The sequence below is a fragment of the Rhipicephalus microplus genome, chromosome X, assembly GCF_043290135.1.
Source record: "Rhipicephalus microplus isolate Deutch F79 chromosome X, USDA_Rmic, whole genome shotgun sequence".
Lineage (NCBI taxonomy): Eukaryota > Metazoa > Arthropoda > Arachnida > Ixodida > Ixodidae > Rhipicephalus > Rhipicephalus microplus.
The window spans coordinates 142123505-142146911 of NC_134710.1; the positions used below are offsets into that span (position 1 = coordinate 142123505).

Below are 23407 nucleotides of genomic sequence, written 5' to 3' on the forward strand. Positions count from 1 at the left end.
ACATGTCACTCGATACACGTGCTGTGCAACACGTGTTGCAGCGAGCGGCTGTAAACCGGGCGTTGCACCGAGATAAAAACAAGATGCGCAAGCTGGGTCACCGGGGTTTTTACTACTGCACGAAAAAAAAATCTGCTTCTCTTCCACTTTTCGCGTGTCTCCATGGTGTGACAGCAGCACATGTGTGTCTCGTGTGCCAACCATCCTCGGTTTCGCTATCTGCAGATTGGCCTATCAAATGAGTACTCGTGCGCGCACTGCTCTCGCCCACCATTTCAGCATGGCACGTATATATGAGCTGCTACTTCCCATACCTGGCTGAAAAAAGCGTGCGGTGCTCGCAGTAATACACATTTCGTTTGCAAAGTGCACGCAGTGGTAGAAAGCTTAAGTGGATAATATTGACCCAGCCGCACACAACGAACACAATGAAGGCGCACTGCATAATCGCTGCTGTCGCGCTTGTGGTGATTTCAGACATGGCGAAGTCGTCTACGATTAGTAAGTATAAGATTAACTTTCTTTTTCCTCGAACCCTTATAATAGCGGCGTTGCCGTTCGCAATATGATTCGCACTCAGCGACTCGTAATCCGTCAATGTTTTCGTAACACAGAGAAACGGTCTATTTGTACCAACAAATAAGAATGGCGAATAAGCCGGTTATAAGGCAAATAGTTGTGGAGAATTGTATAAGCTCCGAAGCAGCACAGATGTCATATTATTCTAACAACCTATTTCACATATAAGTGTTAGCTGCGTAACAGATGTAAGATGCCGCAGCCAAAGATTTCATTTTTGTCCTTACGGCCAATAACAGCTTTGCATTTTCGCGAGCACCCTTTGATATATATAAAGAGCACTGGTGATCAGAGTGGTTTGGAGAAGACGGGCAAGTCACGCAAAAACGCGACCTACAGATGACATGGAACGACGCAAAAATATTATGGGTGCAATGTTGGTTGGTTTTACGTCACCTCGAAATGAATTGTAGATACGTGCAAACAGCACACGAGACGAGGACGCAAGCATACTGTGTACCAGTGTGTCTGTGTGAATGGTCACCAGTGCTATTCCCAATGTGTATTTTTTTGCCCAGCGCATGTATAACCAGTATGCATTTTTATGAAACGTATTTCGTTAGCGTTAACACTGCTCTGAAGAACCAAAGTGACCACAAAGACATCAGATGCGTGGAATGCCGCGGTTCCACCCAGACGAAGTAAAATTATAATGTGTCACATTGTCTTCGACACCAATTTTGTTCAGAGTTGATGACAATATTAACCCTAATATCCACAGTAACAGGCGAGAAATGGACTGTGGAGGTTTAGTGCCAAAGGTCCACAGCAGAAACTATCCGCGCAAGGTGATCTGACCATGGCATATTGTATCTTCCTTATGATCTGGCTCTTGCTATAAACGAGCCGGAAAAAGCAATAGCAGCATGCCGCATTTTATGAGCATTGCCTTTTTTCCCTGTACCTAAGTTGTTTTTACACAGATATGCTAGGCACGATGACATGATGATTTTGATGGCAACGATGGCTTTATTATCCTCAGGAACTGATGTGCCGCGGCGTAACCTGTGCCCATTGTTCCTGATCCCCGAAGGCGGCTGCACTGATCCACCCAGCAACGTGACATGTCGGGACCTGCGTTGCGATGAACACCAGCAAGAATGCTGCAGCAGGGCCTGCGGTGGGAAATTCTGCTTCGGCGTACGGGTCGGTGACGATTTGACTCACGAAAGCCAATAAAACAAATTGTGCTGCGTACCTATCGGCTGTCTGGCTTCTTTCACTGACATTTAGAGAAAATGCAACTGTATATGACGATTTACTTGCACAAGAATATGCACAGTATATGAACAGCATGTCTACAATGTTGATAACTATATTGTCGCTCAGCGCAGAAGAGAAGTGTATGTGAAATTCTGTGTAAGTCTCTGATCGAATGGTCAGTGACAGTATGCTGTTGTAGCTAAGAATAGAAAATGCACAGAGATGTCCATGTGTGACATACATTCTACCCGTCGCAATGTTAGTGCACCATCCTCGTGTTGCAAGCAGATAAGGAGCGAAATTTTAACCGGCGCCTATTTATGAAAATGTACATGACAATCACTAATAAAATGGCCAGCTGCTTCAAAATTATAGAAGTATACAGTATGCTGCTGTAGCTAAGAATAGGAAATGCACATAGATGCACCCGTACTGCTCACATTTTAGCTGTCGGTGCGTTAATACACCGTCCCCTCGTTGCAAGCAAATAAGAACCGCACTTTTAACTGGCGTTCGTTTATGTGAAGGTAGACGTTCATACTAAGCAAGAGTATACAGACAAGCTTTTTTTCCCAATAAATGCACGTTAATTGTGCTGTTTCTTTCTCTCTCTCTCACACACACACACACACACACACACACACACACACACACACACACACACACACACACACACACACACACACACACACACACACACACACACACACACACACGCACACGCACACGCACACGCACGCGCACACACACACACACACACACACACACACACACACACACACACACACACACACACACACACACACACACGCGCGTAAAGGAAGAATTGGGGCCTGTATGTCGAGTTTGACAATTTCTTTAGGTATTATACACCTTCTTGGAAAAGTGGCCATGGTCACAAGTCGAACACTCATACTTGTACTGCCGTGTGGTGATAAGGATGATGTTGCACCAGGCGGAGGCACATAATCGCCAGCATGTTCATAAGCAAGTTGTGAGTACAGGCTAAAGTTAGTATTCCATTTCACGAGTGATTACAGCGGAAGGCAAGACACCAGACAGCGCTCGTCTTCATTCTTTTCGTTGTCCCATGTCTTCTCTTCCGTTGTAATCACTCACGAAACGTTCATAAGGAGGGCTGGTGGTTCGGTACACGGTACTGGCAAGGGTATGCCAATAACCAAAATAATTCTAAAGCATCTTGATTAATACATATAGACAGCAACGGGAAGGCTGCTTTTCCGCTACTTTTCCTCCTGGTGGCTATGGCATCTGTGCTCAGTAGCCAAAACCTTGTCTAAAGGGCTCTGCAGAACATATAGTTGCTTTTTAACTTTCAGTGTGGCCGTTCAGTGAGAAAACCTAATAAGTAACAAGATTAAAGGAAACCGTTTTGTTTTAGCAGTAGAAAACCAGGAACATATGCAAAACAAGAGCCACAGAGAATGATTCAACAACAACAACAACAACAACAACAACAACAACAACAACAACAACAACAACAACAACAACAACAACAACAACAACAACAACAACAACAACAACAACAACAACAACAACAACAACAACAACAACAACAACAACAACAACAACAACAACAACAGCAGCAACAACAACAACAACAACAACAAGAAAATTGCCTGTTAGATGAGAGGTATTTTTGTTATTCTTCTATATGTTCTAGTTTTTTTGTATTGATGTGTTTTTTCAATAGTTTTATCATGTTGATCGGCTCAAATACCTACGTTCTCATGTTGGTTTTTTAATACACATAAAAACACGAACAGAACCAACAAACACAGTAAAGTGCTTTATCTTATAGCGGTAACGCTGCAGGCGCGACTAATTTCGCGCGGTAACGGTGGCACTGAGCGGTACGCTATAGACTTGCTTAAGCTCTAGTCATGCTTGAATGCATGCTCTGTGTCTGCAAGCATGAGCCCAATGCTGGTGACGTTGTACGGGACATTCTATGATCAAAATGCTCGCGCTGTCCACTCTCTGATGTAATCGTGAGTTCCGCAAAACACAGTCCGGCCGGGTAAAAGTAGGCAGCATGTCACTGACCGACGGCAGGAAAAAGAGAGAGAGAGAGTCGGCGCTAAAGAAGACGAGGACAATAAGCATGGCTGTTCAACTCAGGGAGGATTAAAAAATTGTTGGAGTGGAAATGATTGCGCAGAATTGAAACCGTTCCTCTGGCAAGATGGTGGTTGTGGCGGCCATCTTACTAGGGGCATGATAAAGTATCACTGTTCAGCGATTAAAAACGAAGCGTTTCCCTCGCATGCCCAACGAGTTTAATGTGGGAACTCTTTCGGGCCACATAGTGCCCCAAGTGCATCCTAAAGTTAGTAGTTTTTTGTAGTGAGCCTCTAATTGGAGGCAAAGTTCTTTGAAAATTCAGTCATCCATACTCGTTTCTGTATGTTATTTCGCCGGGAACAACTATTTTTTTTAATATATAACTAACGTAGCATTTACATAAAATATCAAAGCCACTTGATCTTTAAGTGGGCATCATCAGAAAAGAGCATCTTTCCGCCATCTTGGCAGTGGCAAAAGGTGGCTTCACGTCTGCTGGCAAGGCATTGCGGGAGCATCCACTCCAGCAATTTTTTTTGATTCCTCCTTGGTTCAACTGAATATACTTCTCTTCTTCGTCGCAATGTATTTCACGCGCACTTAGGTCGACCCTGCTTTCTTTAGTGTCGACACTCTGTTGACCATGTATTTCCCCCAGCATCTCTTATAATCGGTCGCCGTGGACGGGTGTTGTGTTCCTCGGAAGTATTGGCAACCACGCGTTGCTGTTGGGCGACGACTCAGCCTCGCTGATGGGCCTATAGAGACAAAATTTCATGTCCTGAAGCTCGTGGTTGGCACGATGCAATAGCACAGATTTGTGCGAGACGGGCCTCGTGTGATTGGGATGTCTTCTTAGCTTGTATTACGGGGACGTGACTGGCACGCATGCTTTGGTGATGTTAGCTTAGAGTGTGTCTGCCCCTTCGTACATCTACCTCAGCAATCCAATGACTTACACAATCATCATCATTTTATTGTAAGCATCAGGGTGTATTACATTTCCTTTACCTTTGACGGACGCGTTAAAATATTCATAAGTTTACTTCATACGATAAGCCGCGACTGTGGTTCTTTAAATAATTAAACTTATCCGAAAATGCTGACTTCTCAAGGCAACTCACGGGAGTATAATATAACATTGTGGGTTGGAGATTCGGATTGATTCGGAGCGCCCATTGGCTTCCCTTATGCGTGCATCCTATTCTCTGAACACTACCCAAGTGGCTGCCGGCGAGGCCAGCAGCCATACCTAGCGCTCTGCACGAGTACATGCCATAATCACACAGCCAGTAAAACTCTTACATGTATTTTAATCTACTTCCTCAGTGACTGAGTAGCGTGAATATGAGTCAGGATTTTCGCTCTGCTGCTTTGTTATTGTACTGTATATAGGGCGTCCGAACTAACATGCAACAACAAATTAAAAAAAATTACGTTAAACAAATAAATCCAGTTTGATGTTCCCATTTCAGTTGAGATGCCACCAGACGTTGTTGTTGTTGTGTGAGATTCGAGTAAAGAACTGTTTTAAGAAATCTTCAAATGAAGTGCTTAATTTTTTTAGCTGAGAATTAATTGTCCACAACTCCTGCGAAGAGAAACACGAAGTTTCACTTCTCTTGCTCGTTTCCGAGTCGAGTCAGTGTTGATGTTGTCCTGATCGAGGCCCTTCTCAGTCTCTATTGACGCGAACCTAGACGTTTCATGGGTCTTCAGAATGACCCTGAATACGTCGACTGAATCCGCATATTGCGCCAGTAAGTGACGTCTTTTGCGCTTGATCGGAGATACTTTCTCGCTCGAAAGTCGTTCTGGCAAAAGATGAAGTAGATCGAAGCACGCATGGTGGCAATCATTGAAGCGCCTTTTCGTTTCCGTAACTTATACGCGTCGCCAGCTTGGGGGCACAGGACAATGTTTTCTCGACGCCCCCCCCCCCCCCCCCCTCCTCTCGTACGCGCACTGGCGGACGACAGCGGTGCGAGGGAAGCGCATCGGACTTTCATGAAGACTAGCGCCGCTGACGAGGAAACGTGGCGTTGGCAGCCACGGCGCGTGGCCAGTCGCGGCCATGCACCGTACTCTCCCCCGGAGAGGCCGACCCATGAGGCGCGCCAAGGAAGTTCTTAGCACAATTCAAAGTCAAGGCTGCTGCATCGAACCGATCATTCGGCTAAAAGGAAAGGAAAAACGTCGCGGTCGGTACTGACGCAATTAGGTTTGCATAAACAACAAAATCGACCCGTCATTGTTTCCCGCCGGAGCAGATGAGCCCAACGAGGGCGCCGTACCCGCGAACGGACAGTCGGCGCCAACACGCGGACCGAAGCGGCTGGCGCGTCTCGCTGACATTGATAGCTAGCCAGGGCCCACTTTTTATACGCAAACAGCTTTCGACCACTCTCACACTTCTTTCCGAGCTCGGAAGCAGTTCTGCACCGTTGTGGCAGCGAGCGAATACTCTCTTCACTCACGTCGTTCAAACGGGCACTGGTACTATCCTGCACGCACATGTGAATCAGATGAGAAGCCGCACAGACACAGTGTCCGCAAGTGAAGCTTCGCGCACCCTCACCCTCCCTTCCTGACAACGACTAACCCTAGTGACTCCCACGAAGCCGAAGTACGTGTTGGCGGGAACAACGATAGCCTTGTTTGTGGTGACACATATATCATAGTGTTCTTACTTTGGTGACTGCGCACAGAGCTTCGTTTGTGGAGGTGCGCTAAGTGGAGTGCTTGCGTGATTCCAACGACTTCTCTGTGATTCCCGGTGCAAGCGGCGTTCGTTCGTCGCAGCTGTTGCCATGGCAACCATCCGTAATCGAGTGGCAGTGTGCAAAGCAGCTCCAACAGAAGAGGCCACGACGTGCTTCTCAAAGGCGACCTTAACCCGGAGCTTGTCAAAGTCCTCGCCATCCTTCCAGTTTCTCTGCAGGCAGTTTCACAAGCCCCGGGACTCATTGCTCAGCCAACCTGGAAGTTTGATCACCCTCAGAGGATTCGCAAACTTCACTGTGGTGCTACTGGTAAGTTGTATGGAATGTCTGTTTCCATAGCGTCGTAAGAAACTGCGCAGCTCCTTCATTTGAGACGAGGGAACCGCGCAGTTACACTATGTAATGACGTTGACACGTTCGCTTCTGACCACGCAACTTTGCTGCTAGAGATTATATAAAAGCAGCAGAAATATCGGCTCACTGTGGCCAGGTGTCTTAAAAGACCATGCATGTTTAGACATCAATGCATTTGTGTATTATATTTTCTCCCAGTTTATTTTTACACATCATTGCGTTTTTCTGAATAATTATTGGGATGTACTGCGCGTGTATCATACTGATTCATTCAATAAACTTCAGCAATATTTCTTTAGATGCGAAATGCCCATGAAGCATGCTTCAAGATAAGCAGTTGAAGCATGCTTCAAAAAGAACGCTGGGAGGTTTCTTACCACCTGCCAGGGAAGTACTCGGCCTGCACTGTCCTAGCATTGAGTGCATATCTGTCATTACCTTGATAAAAAGCATAGAGTTTCTTAATATACACTAGAGGGAACTCTGGCGCTAGCGTCTATGGGAGCTGCAACACACGGCGCTTTAGCGAGCATGGGAATGATGGGTAGTACACACATTTGTCTGATTTTCGTACTTCTGGCCTGTTTCTGGCTCCGTGTGTGTTCGTGTGGCTTGGATATCTTTTTTCACGAAAAGATAAATTAGCGAATGTTCACCGTTTGTGGTTCACAACCTTATTCTTTTAGGCTTACCATTTCAAATAAAGTCACTAAGTTCAAAAGGGTTCGTTCTTTCTTTCAAAACAAAACTGAAACACAGCAATAAACGAAGCCGCAAGTACGATTCGCTGCCCGAAAGTACGAAGACTAGCAAATGTGTGTGCTACCAATCATTCCCATGGTCGCTGAATGATCACAGCGCCAGAGTGCCCTCTAGTTAGTTTTGGGAAACTCTATGACAAAAAGTAAACAGGACGCATGAAACTGTTTTACTTTTTTAAAAACTCGTTTCCACCTAACTCTTCACTGACTCTAACATGAAAAATATCTCTCTTGATAGCCCATCCAGGAAGTGTTAAACGGCGGTGAACAATTAGTGAGACGGTTTTTCTTTCTATGAAAATGTTGTACTTTCCATAAAGAGCAAAATGGAACCAAGCGTTTTGACGTACAACGTTGCCAAGCTCCGACGAGGGGGTTATTTCATCCCCGTGGTCCATGGATATGCTGAGTTGCCTCTGGCACAGGTGGTTTTCCAGAATGTCGGTCTTTTTTTCGGGGAGTGGGGGGTGTCACCAGAAAGCAAGAGTGTGTGAAAAAGTGCCTGTCTGTAAGGTGGACGAGGGGGTATACGTTGTTACAGAATATTTTTTGGGGATGGTAGGGGGTGGGGGGTGTTGAAAAGGTTGGAGGTGTCGGGATCCTCCTGAGGAATGTTAGGAGGTGTGGGGAGGTCGGGTGTGCATACATTCCTGGGCTCACGTACGTGTAAGGGACGCAACGCGCTTATTGACTGTCAAGATGTGCCTTCAGGTACCAAAGCGGCAAAACCGGAAAGCAAGGTTTTTGAAAGTTTCTTTTTTTAAATTTCTGTGTCGTAAAATCTTTCCTGCTAATTTGCTGGAGCTTCTGACCTGATCTCCACGTTATATGGCAACTGGAGCTTCCTCCTATCCGTTGCAAGGATAAATTGGGTTCACATGGGAGTTTTAATGTATATATTAAAGCGGGACTACAAGTGTTCCACGGTGTTTTATCACAAATTCCTGCCACCGCAGCGCGATATATGGGCTCTCTCTCTCTCTCTCCACACACACACACACACACACACACACACACACACACACACACACACACACACACACACACACACACACACACACACACACACACACACAAACACACACACACACACACACACGCACGCACACACACGCACACACACGCACACACACGCACACACACACGCACACACACGCACACACACGCACACACACGCACACACACACACACACGCACACACAGAGAGAGAGAACACTTATCGACCATGCAAAATCTCAACCCAATTTCCAGAGAGCGAGATTTTCTAGCAGCTGAATGAGGCACCTAATATTAATATATTGCTTGGGGTTTTACGTGCCAAAATGACGATATAAATATAAACCAAGCCGTAGGGGGGGGGGGGGCTTCAGATTAATTTTAGCCACCTGTGAAGTGCAGAATAGTTCACAGGCTGCCAAGTTGTCATAATGCACCAGTGGAGTTGCTCAACGTACCCCAATATCTGAGCACAGGAGTGTTCCGGCATTTCGCCTCATATAAATGCGGCCATTGTGGCCAAGAATCAAACTCTCGGCCTCAACTTCAGCAGATTAAAACTTTACCTGCTAAATTACCGTGACGCGAAATCATTTCGGTCGCCTTTAGTTAATGGACATACTTTGAATCTCCTCAGCATAACTAATTATACAATGCTCTTAGTTAAGAACGATATCCTAAATTTTTGCCACACATTTCAAATGTCCCTTACTACCAAGAAATATTTTTAGGCACAGTATAGTTGTTCCCAAACATTCGAAAACGTATTTAAGAACAGCTGCAGTTGAATGTTTGTCAAAAGCTGTATTTTATCCCCACGCATTTAACTTCGCACTCCAATTTGCTGTAACATCTTCCTAATTTCGATTCGCTTGTTTTCGGTGGAATCTGCAGTTTCGTTAGTGAAACTGAGTGAAGTTTGGCGTCGTTCATAAATTGTACCACAATAACGCACCGGAGTTCTCGCGAATACGTACTTTATTGACAAGTCCGTGATTAACACACCCATTTCGAGCTTCAGTTACACGTGATGCGTAACGTGGTTTCTCTCTCAACAAATACAATGTGAGTTAAAGGAACCTTAAAGATGAACGATCACTTGGTTTAGATTCACAAACTGCACTCTGAGAACTCTAATGGCGTTCGTTTCGATAATAATAAGTTGATTATTAGTGAAGGGAATCAAGATTGAAGTTTGATTTTTAAAATTTGCGCCAAAATTTGCACGCGCGATGTCAGAAATTCCAAAACGTAGTTTTGTCATTTTCGTGCATTGACTGGATGAAATTTTCGGAAACTTTGTATGCTAAGTCTATGACAGCCACAGATGACAATGTACTTGGTTTTAATCAATTGGAAGCTATGCAGAACCAACTGACACCTTTAAAATTTCCTACGTCGTGGTGTTTGGGGCGGGAATCTCAACATGGCGGCGCCTCCTGCATTTTCTTTCCGTGTGTTTTCTCGCTTACTAAGCATCGTGTTGCGGTAAGATTGGTGTTTTCGGTATTGTGAAATCGTACTTTACTAACACGCGAAAAATCGTTCCACTCTTTAGTCTCACTTTAAGATAACTTTGTGAGGGCCTAGTTTAGGCATACCGAAAAAGATCACTTTGGGCAAAAAAAAAAAACACCGTGAAAAGCGCTTGTCCCACGTGCAATTTTGTCAAAATACAAAGTCGCTTCTTTTTTACAGAGAGCATCAGTAAAGGTAACTTCGGACCTGGTACAAGGAAATCAAAAGACGATGAAAATAGATTCTGGCAATATTTACATCGTCATTGTAGAGGCGTGCATTATTACATTTACCAAGTCCACCATTCCCATCAACTTTGAATGCGATATGATTGTGGCAAACATTTAGCATAATGACAGTATAGCACAATGACCAGCAAAACCAGCTACACACCTCGTAAGACGCATGAAAGTTGCTAAAAAAGCTTAACAATTACTTTTAACGCGCTTTATTACCTTACGTAATTCAAATATTCGGTTCAACCATTCTGCTCTTTTCTTCATTTTCTGAAGCACAGTATTGTTCACACAGAACGTCTGCGAACTGCAAAAAAAAAAAAAAAGAGTTTATACGAGGAGCAAAACTAGCCATTAGTCAGTGAAATCGTAGGGCAGGAGCTCGAAATGCAAGAGCGTAAACGATGTGAAGGATTAAGCAGTTGGCCCTTTCAGCTGACGCTTATCCAGCCGTGACGGCACACATGAAAGATGCCATGTGTTAGAATGGAGTACGAGACCACGTGCTTTAGAACACGTGAGCATTGAATATTCAGAAGCATTTGCATTTATTTTACAGTTATCATCATTCTTCTTAGTGCAGAAGAAAAAGTCGACTGGCCGAGCAAGGATACAAAAGCGACCTTTCTGCAGAATGTATCCAGTCCGTATCGTATCTGTCGTCAAACCATACTATAACCCGGGGATTGAATAGTGGCGAGTGAGCGCATAATATGTATACAGCGAACTTCTAGTACGCACAGTACGGTGCAAAAATGTCGGACACTGTGCCAGTTGAGGCTAAGATGGCGACAAAATTATCTGTAGAATGGTTTTATTTAGCATAAACCTATTGGGGGATTCCACGTGAGATTGAACAAAGCATAGCTGTTCAACCACTGAAATTCTTTTTGAAATTTTATACGTTGTTGCCAGATGAGTGGAAAGAACAGATGTGCAATTAGATTTGCTGTAAAATGTTTTTTCGAAGAACAGTAAGTGAATAATGACGAAGAGGAGGAGTGCTACGCTTACCTGCTCCGCTGTTTTTTTTTTTTCGAATTTGGCGATGAATTACATAAAACACATTAAAGCTGCGTACTTCACATTTGTTTAGCTAAATATATGCGTAGTTGCAGTTACGATCAATTATGTTTTGATTCTTTGCTTAATGTACATTTTTCGTAAAAATAATTCTCAAATTTCACCTGAAATTGCTTTTGTTGCCTAGTTGGCAGGAATTTATTTAAAAAAGGGCCAATAACAGAGCGGTAAAAATTCCACATTATTTTTTGAGCATGGGTAATTATAAAACTGCGAAAACGTATGTTAATAACACTTTTCAATCAAAAGATATAATCGCGCGAACTTAAAAAAAAGAGCATGCCAAAGAAATTTATGACGACGATTAAAAAACATTTTTGATATTTTTTATACTTTCCCCACTTATTCTCCCGCACATCAGCTTTCACACTTTTTCCGGCCAAAACTTGGTTAAGGAGGGTGATGTTCCTGCCTTGATTGGCTGGTGGGGGACATAGCTATAGCAGCGCACCAGTCGCCAGTGTTCTTCAAGCCTTAGCAGAGTGTAGATCGAGTTTAAGGTGAAACGTTCTCATGGTGCCTTGACATCCCCACAATGATTTTTTTAGAGTACCATTACGCGATGAAGTTTTACTTCAAACTGGGTAAAATGGTGTGTGAGACATACGACCTTATCAACACAGCTTATTCGAGAGATTCCATGGGTCGATCAACTGTTTTTGGGTTGTGCAATTCGTTTCGGGACGGAAAGAATAAAAGTGAAGATGAGCCATGGTCAGGACGCCTTCCATCGCCAATAAAGCACGACAACGCACTGATACCCATTCCTCTCATGAATGTCCTGATGGAGCATGGCATCGCAAAGCTTCCCCAGCCACTATACACCCTTGATACCGCTTTTCAGACTTCCTCTTCCCTCGATGGGAAAGGGTCATGAAGATACGGCACTACGGCTCAGTCAAGAACATTCAAGAGATTATCGAGGGAGCTCTATAACATACCTGTTTCTGCCTTGCGGGGAGCCTTTAATGATAGGCAGAGTTGCAGGAAACACTGTGTTGATGCTAAAGGGGCATATCTTGAAAAATATTAGGTCGATATGTTTTTATTTTGTACAAATTAGGAAAAATCAGCACTATACTACTTTCCAGACAGACCACGTAATGTATAACTCTTGTGCCACGAACACCACCATGCATGGTTTTTGAGGAGTCGTTCTCCATCCACCGTACAGCATCTCAATCGCTCCTTTCGCGTCTCTACACAGCTCACTTAAACGCATTTCGGGCAGAGCTTTTGGATAAAATTGATTGATATAATTCTCTTGGTTTCGACTATATTTCTAGAAAACGAGAGCATCCGAGACCATCGTGGTAGCCAGAGTGTGGTATGTCAGTTTAATATTCATTAGATTCACACTAAGCGACTTGCAACATCGAGTGATATGTGGGGTCTAACGTCCCAAAATTAACATATGATTATGAGATGCCGTAGTGTAGGGATGTGGAAATTTTTACCACCTGGGGCTCTTTAACGTGCACCCAAATCTGAGTGCACGGGCCCACAACATTCCCGCATCCATCGGAAATGCGGCCGCCACAACCGGGATTCGATACCACGACCTGCGGGTCAGCAACCTTAGCCACTAGACTACCGCGGCTAGGCGCGACTTGCAGAAATGACATAAGCCAGATGTTTGAAGATACACACATAGCGTGCGCGGGGTTCTCCTTCAGACAGGGCAAAAGTTCGTCGCAGCGCTCCCCTTTCCTATTATGTCAATGTACGGGGCTGGCTTTGCGCCCCCTCTCTCTCTCTCATTCTGTCCTCTCTCCCCCTTCACGTGAGCACGCTTAGAGATACGCACATTGACGGAAGTGGTTCATATGCCTGTATTTCTATTGGCAAATAAAACAAAGCTTGCGAACCAGCTTCCGTCATTCTTTCCATCTGCGTAGCCTTGGGCTTCCAGAATTAAGTGCGTCGTGTCGTCTATGGCGTGTTTGCCATCGATGTGGCTTTTCGTAAACAGAAACACTCTAAGGCGAAACCAGTTGTGTCTTCAGACAGAAAGGCTGCCCTGCTGCATGAGTTCCCCCGTCTGCCGGGGAGAATTCCACAATGCCCCTCATACGACACACGCAACCGCTGATAAATACTGCCTCCAAACAGAGCATCTGCCCAGTTATTGTGTTGCTTTCAGCATAAACCGTTACTCATATTGTAAAATATGTAGAACGACAACGTTCAATAACACGTCAAAGAAAAGCATCGCAAACAAATGATGACACGCCAAACACAGTCATTTTACCAGTCAGCTCCAGCATATCCTATCATTTGATAGTGAATTGCGGTGTTCAAAAGCGCCACCTCATGGTCATTCAGATATTTTGGCCTACCTGTCTTGACGGGGCGTTGAAGATTTGCTCTCGTTCGTTGATTGATTGATTTATTGATATGTGGGGTTTAACGTCCAAAAACCACCACATGACTACGAGAAACGCCGTATAGTGGAGGGCTCCGAAAATTTCGACCACCTGGGGTTCTTTAGCATGTACACCCGAATCTGGGCACGCGGGCCTACAACATTTCCGTCTCCATCAGAAATGCAGCCGCCGCAGCCGGGATTCGATCCCGCGACCTGCTGGTCGGCAGCCGAGTACCTTAGCCACTAGACCACCGCGGCGGAGCTGCTCTCGTTCATCATCGCTCTTTTTGTATAGGCCCAGGCAGTGCCTGCAACGGTGATGCCCTGGTCCCTGTCAACTTCGCCTTCAACGACGTATACGTAATTTCAACAGATATGCGTTTCAGAATGCACATGAATACAGTCCGGCATTGTTTTATGGACATTCAACTCTATCTCTACTTCCCTCTCAGCGCGAAAGTTCACGTCCCTGAGTCCTCATGACTTTACAAAAAGTGCCCGGGACCCAGCAATAGTGCCACGATACTCGGAGTGTTAAGGGAACAGGGTAAGCTCCGTACGTATACCATGAATTTCATGCATTTTTGGCCATATAGAGGAACTGTTTCCTCACTAAATAAAAGGGGTACTCACATAGCACATAAGTATCATTTTCTCCCGAATCGCACGCTAAACTCAAGCAGATTCATTAAAATCTAACTAACATTACTATTTTGGTGTTTGGTTTTACCACTAAGATTTAAACTTTGGGTTAATTTGCATCTTTCAAAATTTGTGACACGGAAACTGCGAAGTCCATAATTTTTATTCTGGTACAGCAGTTCTACGCACTTCTGCAGAATTTAAGAAAAAAAATAGTCAGTTGGTTACCTTGAAATACATAAGAAATAACGGAACCTAAGTAGTAAATAAACAACAACATAGTTTTGAGATAATCTAGTTAAAAGAAAAAAAACGGGTGAAGAGAGAACATTTCTTTGCCACAAACACCACTCAGCTATTTTACTTAATGACTACGAGCTTGGTAATCATTGTGGAAGTAATTTTTCTCTCTTTTTAGCCTGTCGTCTTGCTTCTTCTGTAAGCTGTCGTGCAGCTATACACGTATTGTGTCGTCGCTTGTGGTCAACTTATTTCAGAAAATGGACTTCAATCCTAAGGATTTCAAAATGTGGACGTGTGCGGTACTGCCATCATTAAACGAAATAATGGTACCGCACTTGCGGATTCCTTGAGACTCTGAAGCCTTAGCAGACAACAAAGACTCTGCAACGCAGTTCTAATTAGCTCAGCACTTCCACCACACAGTTTTCGCACACGATTCTGTCTTTTTATTACATGAAAATTAACAAGCATAACACTTAGACAACGCATGTCAACTTGCACATGATTCTTCTTGAAGGGCGCTGAAAATGCTGAGAGGTTCGACGACGAAGAGCTTGCTGGTTCAGAGTTAGGCACCTCAATACATCGCCGGCATTTACAAGATCACTGTATTGGTTGTCACAAAATTTGGACTTGTTGATTACCTATTACCCTCAGCCTATAAACTTCAGCACGTCAGACGCTATAGGTGTAATGAGGTTACGAGCTAAAAGTGTTGGCACAGAAGTGCTCTGAAGAGGAAACGTAAATAAAAAGGTGCCCAGCGTCTTGGGATTGCCTTAGGGGAAAAACGAAGTATGCACTTACCCAATAAATCTTGTATACACCTTACTCGACCAAAGCAAGCATTTAGGTTTTCGCATAGAGATTTTTTTTTCTCGAAAATTGGTCCGTAGCCACGTTAGCTGTAGTCGAATGTTAGTGACCCGAACAAAGACCGGATGTATGCAATCGTCAGACCCAGAACACCTTGTGAGAAAGGCATCTTTCAATGCCAGGCCTTTCTTCCAGAAGCATTGCCTTTTATGCATCACTTTGTGTTTGTTCATTAGCTTTCTTGTTTTCTTCTGGCAAAAGTTTCGAGTTAACTGGATTGCATTCTGTGGAAGTTGTTAGGTCCGCTAGTCGATTATGCTGTTCTCGAACGTACATACGCAGGATATAACCTGGTATACCTAACGAGAGCTATAGGGCTAACTGCCAACGAAGAGGACAGAAAATACGATGTCGTTGTCTTGTCCGTTCTGTGTTACTAGTCCCCAGTTTGTGCTACAGCTCTCGTCATCACTTACCAACAAGGCCAAGCCGCCAGTATTCTCGTATAACTTCCATGTTGCCCCCTAAATAATACAAATAACACCAATGTTTGTGCAATTGAGCATCCCAGGCTCGATGACTGGCGTACTTTGAGAAATTTTGTATAAGACACATCAGAACTTGGTGAAGAGTTTAACCGAATCATTCGCATTTTAGTGAAGCATTGATGTGAAGCGTGAGCCTTGTCCAGATAATAATCTATAATAAACACCCCACTCGTCAGTGATCACAGTAGACCTCAAGAAGATAGAAAGAGAGAGAAAGGCGAGAGAGAAGAAATGAAAGACAAAGAGTTTAACAAGACAGACGTTTGGTTTTCTACCCTGCACTAGAGGAAGGGTTAACTGGGTGAAAAGAGTGGTAGAATGAAGAGAAAGAGAGTGAGGAAATAAGGTTGAGTGAGAAGTAGGAAGGTTAACCAGAACAAAATTTTGAGTTTGCTATCCTGCACTGGGAAAGAAAAAGGGCATAAAAAAGTAAGACTAGAATGGGAGAGAGAAAAAAAAGTAGTGCGCACACTTGCAGTGGCACATCAAGTCTATCACGGAGACCTGTGAATATTTGGCATTAGCAACGCTTTCGTTGCCTTATTTGCCATTACTTCGTAAGGGCCAATGTTCCAGGGAGCTTTGCTGCCAAATACGGCCTAGAGCCCATTCGGTTTATAGCCCTATTCGGGACGGGTACCAATGGGTGTCACAAAGAGTGCAACTGAGCAGAACGTGTTCAATTGATTCAAGTCACGCAAAAGTCGTGCGTGTACGTTCTCGCCATTCCTTCCTGAATGCTTTCGTGAATGCAGCACCCATTCATAGTAGTGGGATATTGGTGACGGTAGCATGGGTATTGGCAGGAAGGGGGGGGGGGAGACAAAAGGGGCACTTGCCCCCTTCAAGCCACACTAGCACTCGCCCCTTACCCAAGCTACATCAATGCTCCCCACACCCCCAGCAGCGATTTAACACGGGTTTGTACCCTGCCATGACGAAATCCTGCCGACCACATTGGGTAGTACTCGTATCTTCAAAGAAGGTTCAAGTTTCTTTAGGTGGCACTTAATGCCATGAATCACAACTCATTAATACCAAAGCATTTCATAAAAAGTCATTTTCGTATCACCCTTATTCATTTGCAATAGTCTTCTAATATATCACCTGTTGTCCTGCTCCGTCGACTTAATGATGCCTCCGTTCACAGGGTTCTCCTTCAGGGGGGGGGGGGGGGACGACGATGACGACGACGACGACGACGACGACGATGGCTTGTCGCAGCGCCTCCATTCCATAATATGTCAATGTATAGGGCAGCCTCTGCGCCCCCCTATTGAGTTACTAGAGGGACCACTCCCTTCTGGCACCCTCCGGTGCGCACGCCTAGGTCACCGGTTTCCTAACAATTTTTTTTTACTAAACAGAGATACGTTATTAAGCCTGGGCACTGAATTGTTATAATGGCGACACTGATAATGATACCTCCACTTGAAAACTTCAGAACAATCCTAAGAAGGTTCTCGGCAATCTGAATAACCGTGCAAATTACACGATAGAAGCTGTCCGTCAAGGTATATGCCTTGTATATAAGGAAATTATCATTAGAAAATTTGGGGGTACATGGTCCTTAAAAAATGGCAACACAAGCAACAATTATTTTTGACAAAAATAAAGTAAAAGAACAAGAACTGCATTAACAGTACAAGATGAGAAAGGTGGGCTAGTTTGAGATAGTTCACTTTTGATCAGATTACAACGCAAGAAAGGACGAGGACGCAGACCAAGAGTGTGACGACAAGAGCGCTGACTCTCAACTAAAGTTTATCAGAAGAACCGAGTCAAATAACTGCGCAACTGTGCAAATGTGCAGTTGCGTTGTTGCAAATGTGCGGCAGAGTCATCCAGGTGCAGTATTTGGATTTTAAGTAGTCTCTACTAGCGCTGCATTAGGTTGCGTCACACATTCGCGTGTGTGCATTGGTCTTGTTTTGTACGTAGGTATTTTGACGCTCGCGGGTATTCCACATGGCGTGAAAATTTGGTATGCCATCTGGATGACTCTGCCGCAAAGGCGCAGTTGCTCTGTCGATAGCAAGTTGGCGTTTGTATTTATTCGTGTTATTCATTTTAATAAACTTGAGTTTGTGAGTCATAGTTTCGTCCCATTCTTGGTCTGCGTCCTCGTCCTTTCTTGCGCTGTAAGCTGATAAAAAAGCCCCGCCGCGGTGGTCTAGTGGGTAAGGTACTCTGCTGCTGACCCACAGGTCACGGTATTGAATCCCGGCTGTGGCGGCGGCATTTCCGATGGAGGCGGAAATGTTGTAGGCCCGTGTGCTCAGATTTGAGTGCACGTTAAAGAAACCCAGGTGGTCGAAATTTCTGGAGCCCTTCACTACGGCGTCTCTCATATTCATACGGTGGTTTTGGGACGTTAAACCCCACATATCAATCAATCAAGCTAATAAAAAATGCATTAGATATTCCAAAGTCAATATGGCAGCCCACAGGTGGATACGCGGAATGAAATAAGTTGAACAAACACGGAAAAGTGCGTCATACAGGCTTGCCGACATTTCGTTAGGAGGACCTATCTTTGTCAAAGAAACGTCCTCCTATCGAAACGTCAGCCAGCCTGTATGAGGCCCTTTCTTCTGTTTCTTCAACCTATCTAGCTGCATTAGGGTTATATTTGGGAGGAGGGGGGGGGGTAGTATATTGTAAGCCGGACCGTAAGCTGCATTGGTTTCTCTGGCTTTAACGTGTTTGGTCCGATTGCTTTTAGGATCGATTATATTTTGTCACTTCTTTCATATCAAGGGTGTACTTTGTGATAAGAATTTTAGACGGCGTGGTTGCCTTTGGTTGATTGTCTGTTTGGCAAGAAGTTGTCACGTGGTTTTAATCACTTCTTTTCTTCATGTTACCCTTCTGTTGTTTCGACGCGTGCCTTCAAAAAGGGCATGCGTTCGAAATAATAAATCAGTTGTCAGTTCAGCGCTGTGTGTTTGTGTGTGTGTGTCCTTTCTAGATGTCCCGTCTTGTTTAAGCTGCTAAGTCTATCTCAAATTTATTTCTGTTTGCCATGAGAAGGCTTACTTTCGAACAATTAAGCCTTGCCCACCAGCCCCTGAAAAAAATCTTTATTACGTGCCTGATTGTAAGCATATAAGTAAATTCCCACGCAAGTGTACAGCTTTCGGGGCAAGTTATGTACCATCTCTGTTCCGTTATACATATAATTTGCTTGTTTTTTTTACTGTCGTGCAGATTTTGTTTTCTTTTTACCATTTCATAACCAAACCATGTGTTGATGGCCAGCGAATGAATGGTGTTCGTATTCATTCTTGGTTACTAGTGCTGGTAAATACTACTTGTGGTGCTGTATGACCAAAAACAAACTTCCGCATGCCGTAGACTCAAGAAATCGTCTACAAAACTGCGTCGTACACTCGTAAAACGATTTAGCGTACCTTATCGTACGGTAAACAAAGGGGCGTACGCCAGCGTCGTTATGTAACATGCGATAGAGTGCGCCGACGAGAAGTATAGCTGAAGGAGGCTGGAGTGGGAAGGGAGAGTCTCTTCCTGCGTACGCCGCACCGATCATGTCTTTTGTCCGGCTCGCGCATGGCCACAGGCGCATCGCCAGAGCGCGTTCGTCATTCGCCGCGTCGTGTCGATTATCTGCCGTTTCTATTTTTCCTCAAATACGCCATCGACCTTCGCTTTTCCTGAAGACTGCAGTTTGCTTTGGGTTGAGAAACGTGTCTGTTTTGGTCAGAACCGTCGAAATTTTTCCTCATTTTCTCGTTGTCCGTGGCTGTGTGTTACCGGTGGAAGAAAACCTCCGGGGCCTACGACTTCGGCCTGACGTTTCTCTAAGTGAGCGTCCTAATGACGGATATTCATTTGGTTCAACACAAACAGAGACGTACCACCAATGGAAGCAACGTTTCCACAATGAAGCCACGTACTAGGCTTATCGGCATGCCAATAGGACAGTGAGCTAGAGCAGTTAGCACTTGACTTAGTCGAGGCAGAAAATACTGAAAATATAGCAAATAAATGCGCAAACACTACGCCATTGCAAAGTGTAAAATTACTGGAAATGAATTTTCCCAGCTTCTGGTTTCTGAGTGCCTTCTGCGATTGGCTGGCTGCCTTTCCTAATACTGTCAGGATTGGCTAAAATTTTCTCATATTAGCAGTTCTATATAGGGGATAACGATTGTGTAATAGGAGCCCTCGGGTAGAATTCCCAAAGGCAAGCTTACGAAGAAATATCGTCGCAAAGAGAGAGAGAGAGAGAGAGAGAGAGAGAGAGAGAGAGAGAGAGAGAGATAACTTTTATTGTAAAAATGCCTGTGAGTGAAGGTGGGAGGGTCTGTTATTCCAAGAACCCTCGGGCCTGGACCACCCACCGAGCTCGAGCGACGAGTTGGCGCTGGTCTACCAGGTCCGCCAGGGAGATCACAGCCTCTTACGCTTCACTTACAATAAACTTACAATAACCTTACAAGAACTTACATTAAAAATCACATATACATAAACCTATAAAAACTGCTTTGGAGACAGCATGCCAGGCTTACGATGCCCTTGAATAAGAAAAAAAAACGTGCTGTAGGCGACAAGAGCCGTGTATGTAATTCGCGCGTGCGAATTCCTGCAATACCGCCAGATGTATAGGCGTAAGTCGACTCACAAAACAGACACAAGTTTGCAATATGAGGGCAGCTGTCACAGAACACCGTGACGTTTGTCTGCACTGGTCGATCTACCAACTGCAAGCGATGGAACGGCACGGGCGCCGGTGATTGGCATAGATGAGACAACTATAAGATGATGATGATAGGGGCCCTCTTCTTGCCGGCGCTCTCTGCTATGTAGGCGATCTAAAAGCACGTAGTGTAGTGGCTCAGCATGACTGTCTTAGGTAAGCACTGCCGTTGAAGGCATAAAAGAAGTCATTCTCTCTGTGTGCTACAAATTCTGCCGTAGTTTCAGATGGTGCAAGTTGTGTTTGGAGCAGCGAGGGAGTAGTTGCATTTTAGCGTTTACGCAATAGCCGAAGCCCAGTGGTCATTGGGAGGACCCGCGTTTCCGCGAACCATGCCGTCTCGGCATACCATGCCAACCATTTCTTCTATTCTTACGTGAACATTCGTTTGCGTATGACCATGAGGGGGACTTTGAGAAACTGATCAAATCTATAGCTTATCACGTCATTCCTAATTAATACTTCACAAACAGTGCAGACGTGCGTGGCAGGGTCAAAGATGGGGATGACTATAGTGCACGCTGGTCCTAGTCGTCATTGACCCTGTTACCCACATCCATGATGTTTGAGAAATATAGACAACCAGCTTGAGCAAGTTAACAACTTACTTGAATTTTGTGTGCTGGTTTTGCTTGTTATAAGCAGGACAAGATGTTCTTTTATACTTGTATACGTTCGCCTCGATTATAATTCAACAGTTTTGGACATTTTTTGTAATTGATCAGTTAGCTTTTTTACTCGTTAGTGGTCACTGTGATTAAATTGCTTTCGTTTGTGATAAATCACATGTAACCTCTCCTGTATTTGCGAGACAAGCTTGTAACAAGGGGTGCCGCTTGTAGCATTTGTATTTGGCTGAAAGAACAGTATCTTACCCGCATCTGTGAAAACTTGATGGATGAAGGTACATACGCGTTTTGACATGCAAATATGAGCGCTCCATATTTATTTATTTAATTTTGATCAATACAGGTTGCTCTACCTGTACAGTCGGCGCCACGTTTTGCTTCTCGCTATGGTTTCGTTTTTCCAATTTAAAGGCGACGCTGCTTAGGGCCTCGCATTGGAGTCGTCCAATGTAGCAGCGTCCACATCACATTTCAACACCTGCTGTGAAAGAACCACCTGCACCGTTAACAATAGGTTAAAGAAAAAAACAGGACAATATAAAACACATAGACGCACAAATATGTTATACCAATCGGTGAGATTAACGAGGAACTTATTGACTTTGGGACCTAGCTCATACAGCGAAAGCTGTATAGGGCTAAAAGAAATGAAAAACAGTCCAGCAGTGGTGTCATGAGTGGTATCCATTGCCTGTGTTATCAGTTATTTCATTCGCAGCGTCGTACCCAAGCACACGAGGCATTGGCTGCGTTGCGAGTTAGTTCGCCATGTCAAACGCTTGTAACAACACGGCGTTGCGGTGTCAATGTGATGATTGCTGGGGCGCTTTCTGCCGCGGCAGTTTGGCTTCGGCTTCGACGTCTGTGACTGCCTGTGGTTCGAGAACAACCACTGTGATTAACGCATTGCGAAACTCATTTGACCTCTCATTACACTCTTCCATGACCGGGATCATACGAGGCACAACGTGTGGCATGGGAAATAAACACTGCGGTAAGCACAAGCCAAAAGTGTGTCTAACCTCATTGAGAAGCACGAACATGTAATAATGGAGCCCATGCTGAACACCGGGGCCGAACGCTTCATTTTTCGCTGGTTAACCATTTGTACGGAGTGCTTGGGTGATATATTTCTTTTCGTCAACGCTCACTGTCCGCTGCCATTGTGGTTAGAAAACCATTACTATAGGTGACACGTAAGTATGTATGTTAATTAAAAAAGAAAGGTTTATGATAGACGAACAACAATTGCAATTGTGATTGAACAATATAAGACACCTACAAGAACAAACCCTAGTCGGCGACTTTGACGTATACATTATGGACCTGGGAACCTTGCTTCGCCAACTCGTCATCATTAACTTCGTGAAGATGCGTGTGGCGGTTTGGGCTAGTTGGTATGACATGACGGTATACTTATAGCGCGAGAACAGAACGACGACAAAGGGGCAGCGCTCGTCTCCTTCTTGTTCCTTTGTCGTCGTTCTGTTCAATTGCCTGCGTTTTCGTTGGTAAATGTTATAGTATAGCCTCATAAGAGTCTCAGAGACTCCGAGTACGTCCAGCCGTTCTAGCTGTACACAAGTGGGTCTCACAGAAAAAAAAATATACATGACTGAGGCTTTTATTGAGACTGTTATTTCAAAAAGGAATCATTTTAGCACATAGGAACCGGGCATGCGAGACATTTACTTGCCTTTGGGCGGCGAAGAGTATGCAATAAGAAAGAAGGGCTCAAGCTCACACCCATGACAACGCTTTGTGTACCTCTCTCAGTCCTTGGATTGAACAGTATGAATTGGCCACTCGTACAAGAAACAGCCGTCAACTTACATACAATTGAACTCTCGTAAAATATAAGTAGACAATTCAGAATTCATGCAAATAAATAATTCTTTAAATT

The 23407-nt window shown here is 44.4% G+C and overlaps 1 protein-coding gene and 1 long non-coding RNA gene across 3 annotated transcripts in view; both read left to right on the forward strand.

Moving 5' to 3' along the window:
* The first annotated feature begins 16 nt into the window (after positions 1 to 16).
* Positions 17 to 1776, forward strand: LOC119176578 (uncharacterized). Its single transcript, XR_005110518.2, has 2 exons — positions 17 to 501; positions 1562 to 1776. It is a non-coding gene; the product is annotated as an uncharacterized LOC119176578 (long non-coding RNA).
* Positions 1777 to 6489: 4713 nt separating this feature from the next.
* Positions 6490 to 23407, forward strand: part of LOC119176579 (diacylglycerol O-acyltransferase 1) — a 73188-nt gene continuing 56270 nt past the window's right edge. For both annotated transcript variants that reach the window (XR_012887031.1, XM_037427937.2), the window contains exon 1: positions 6490 to 6899. Coding sequence is in view for 1 of the 2 variants with exons in the window: in XM_037427937.2 (XP_037283834.1) it covers positions 6678 to 6899 (222 nt within the window). In the remaining variant the exon portion in view is untranslated. The remainder of the gene's footprint in view (positions 6900 to 23407) is intronic.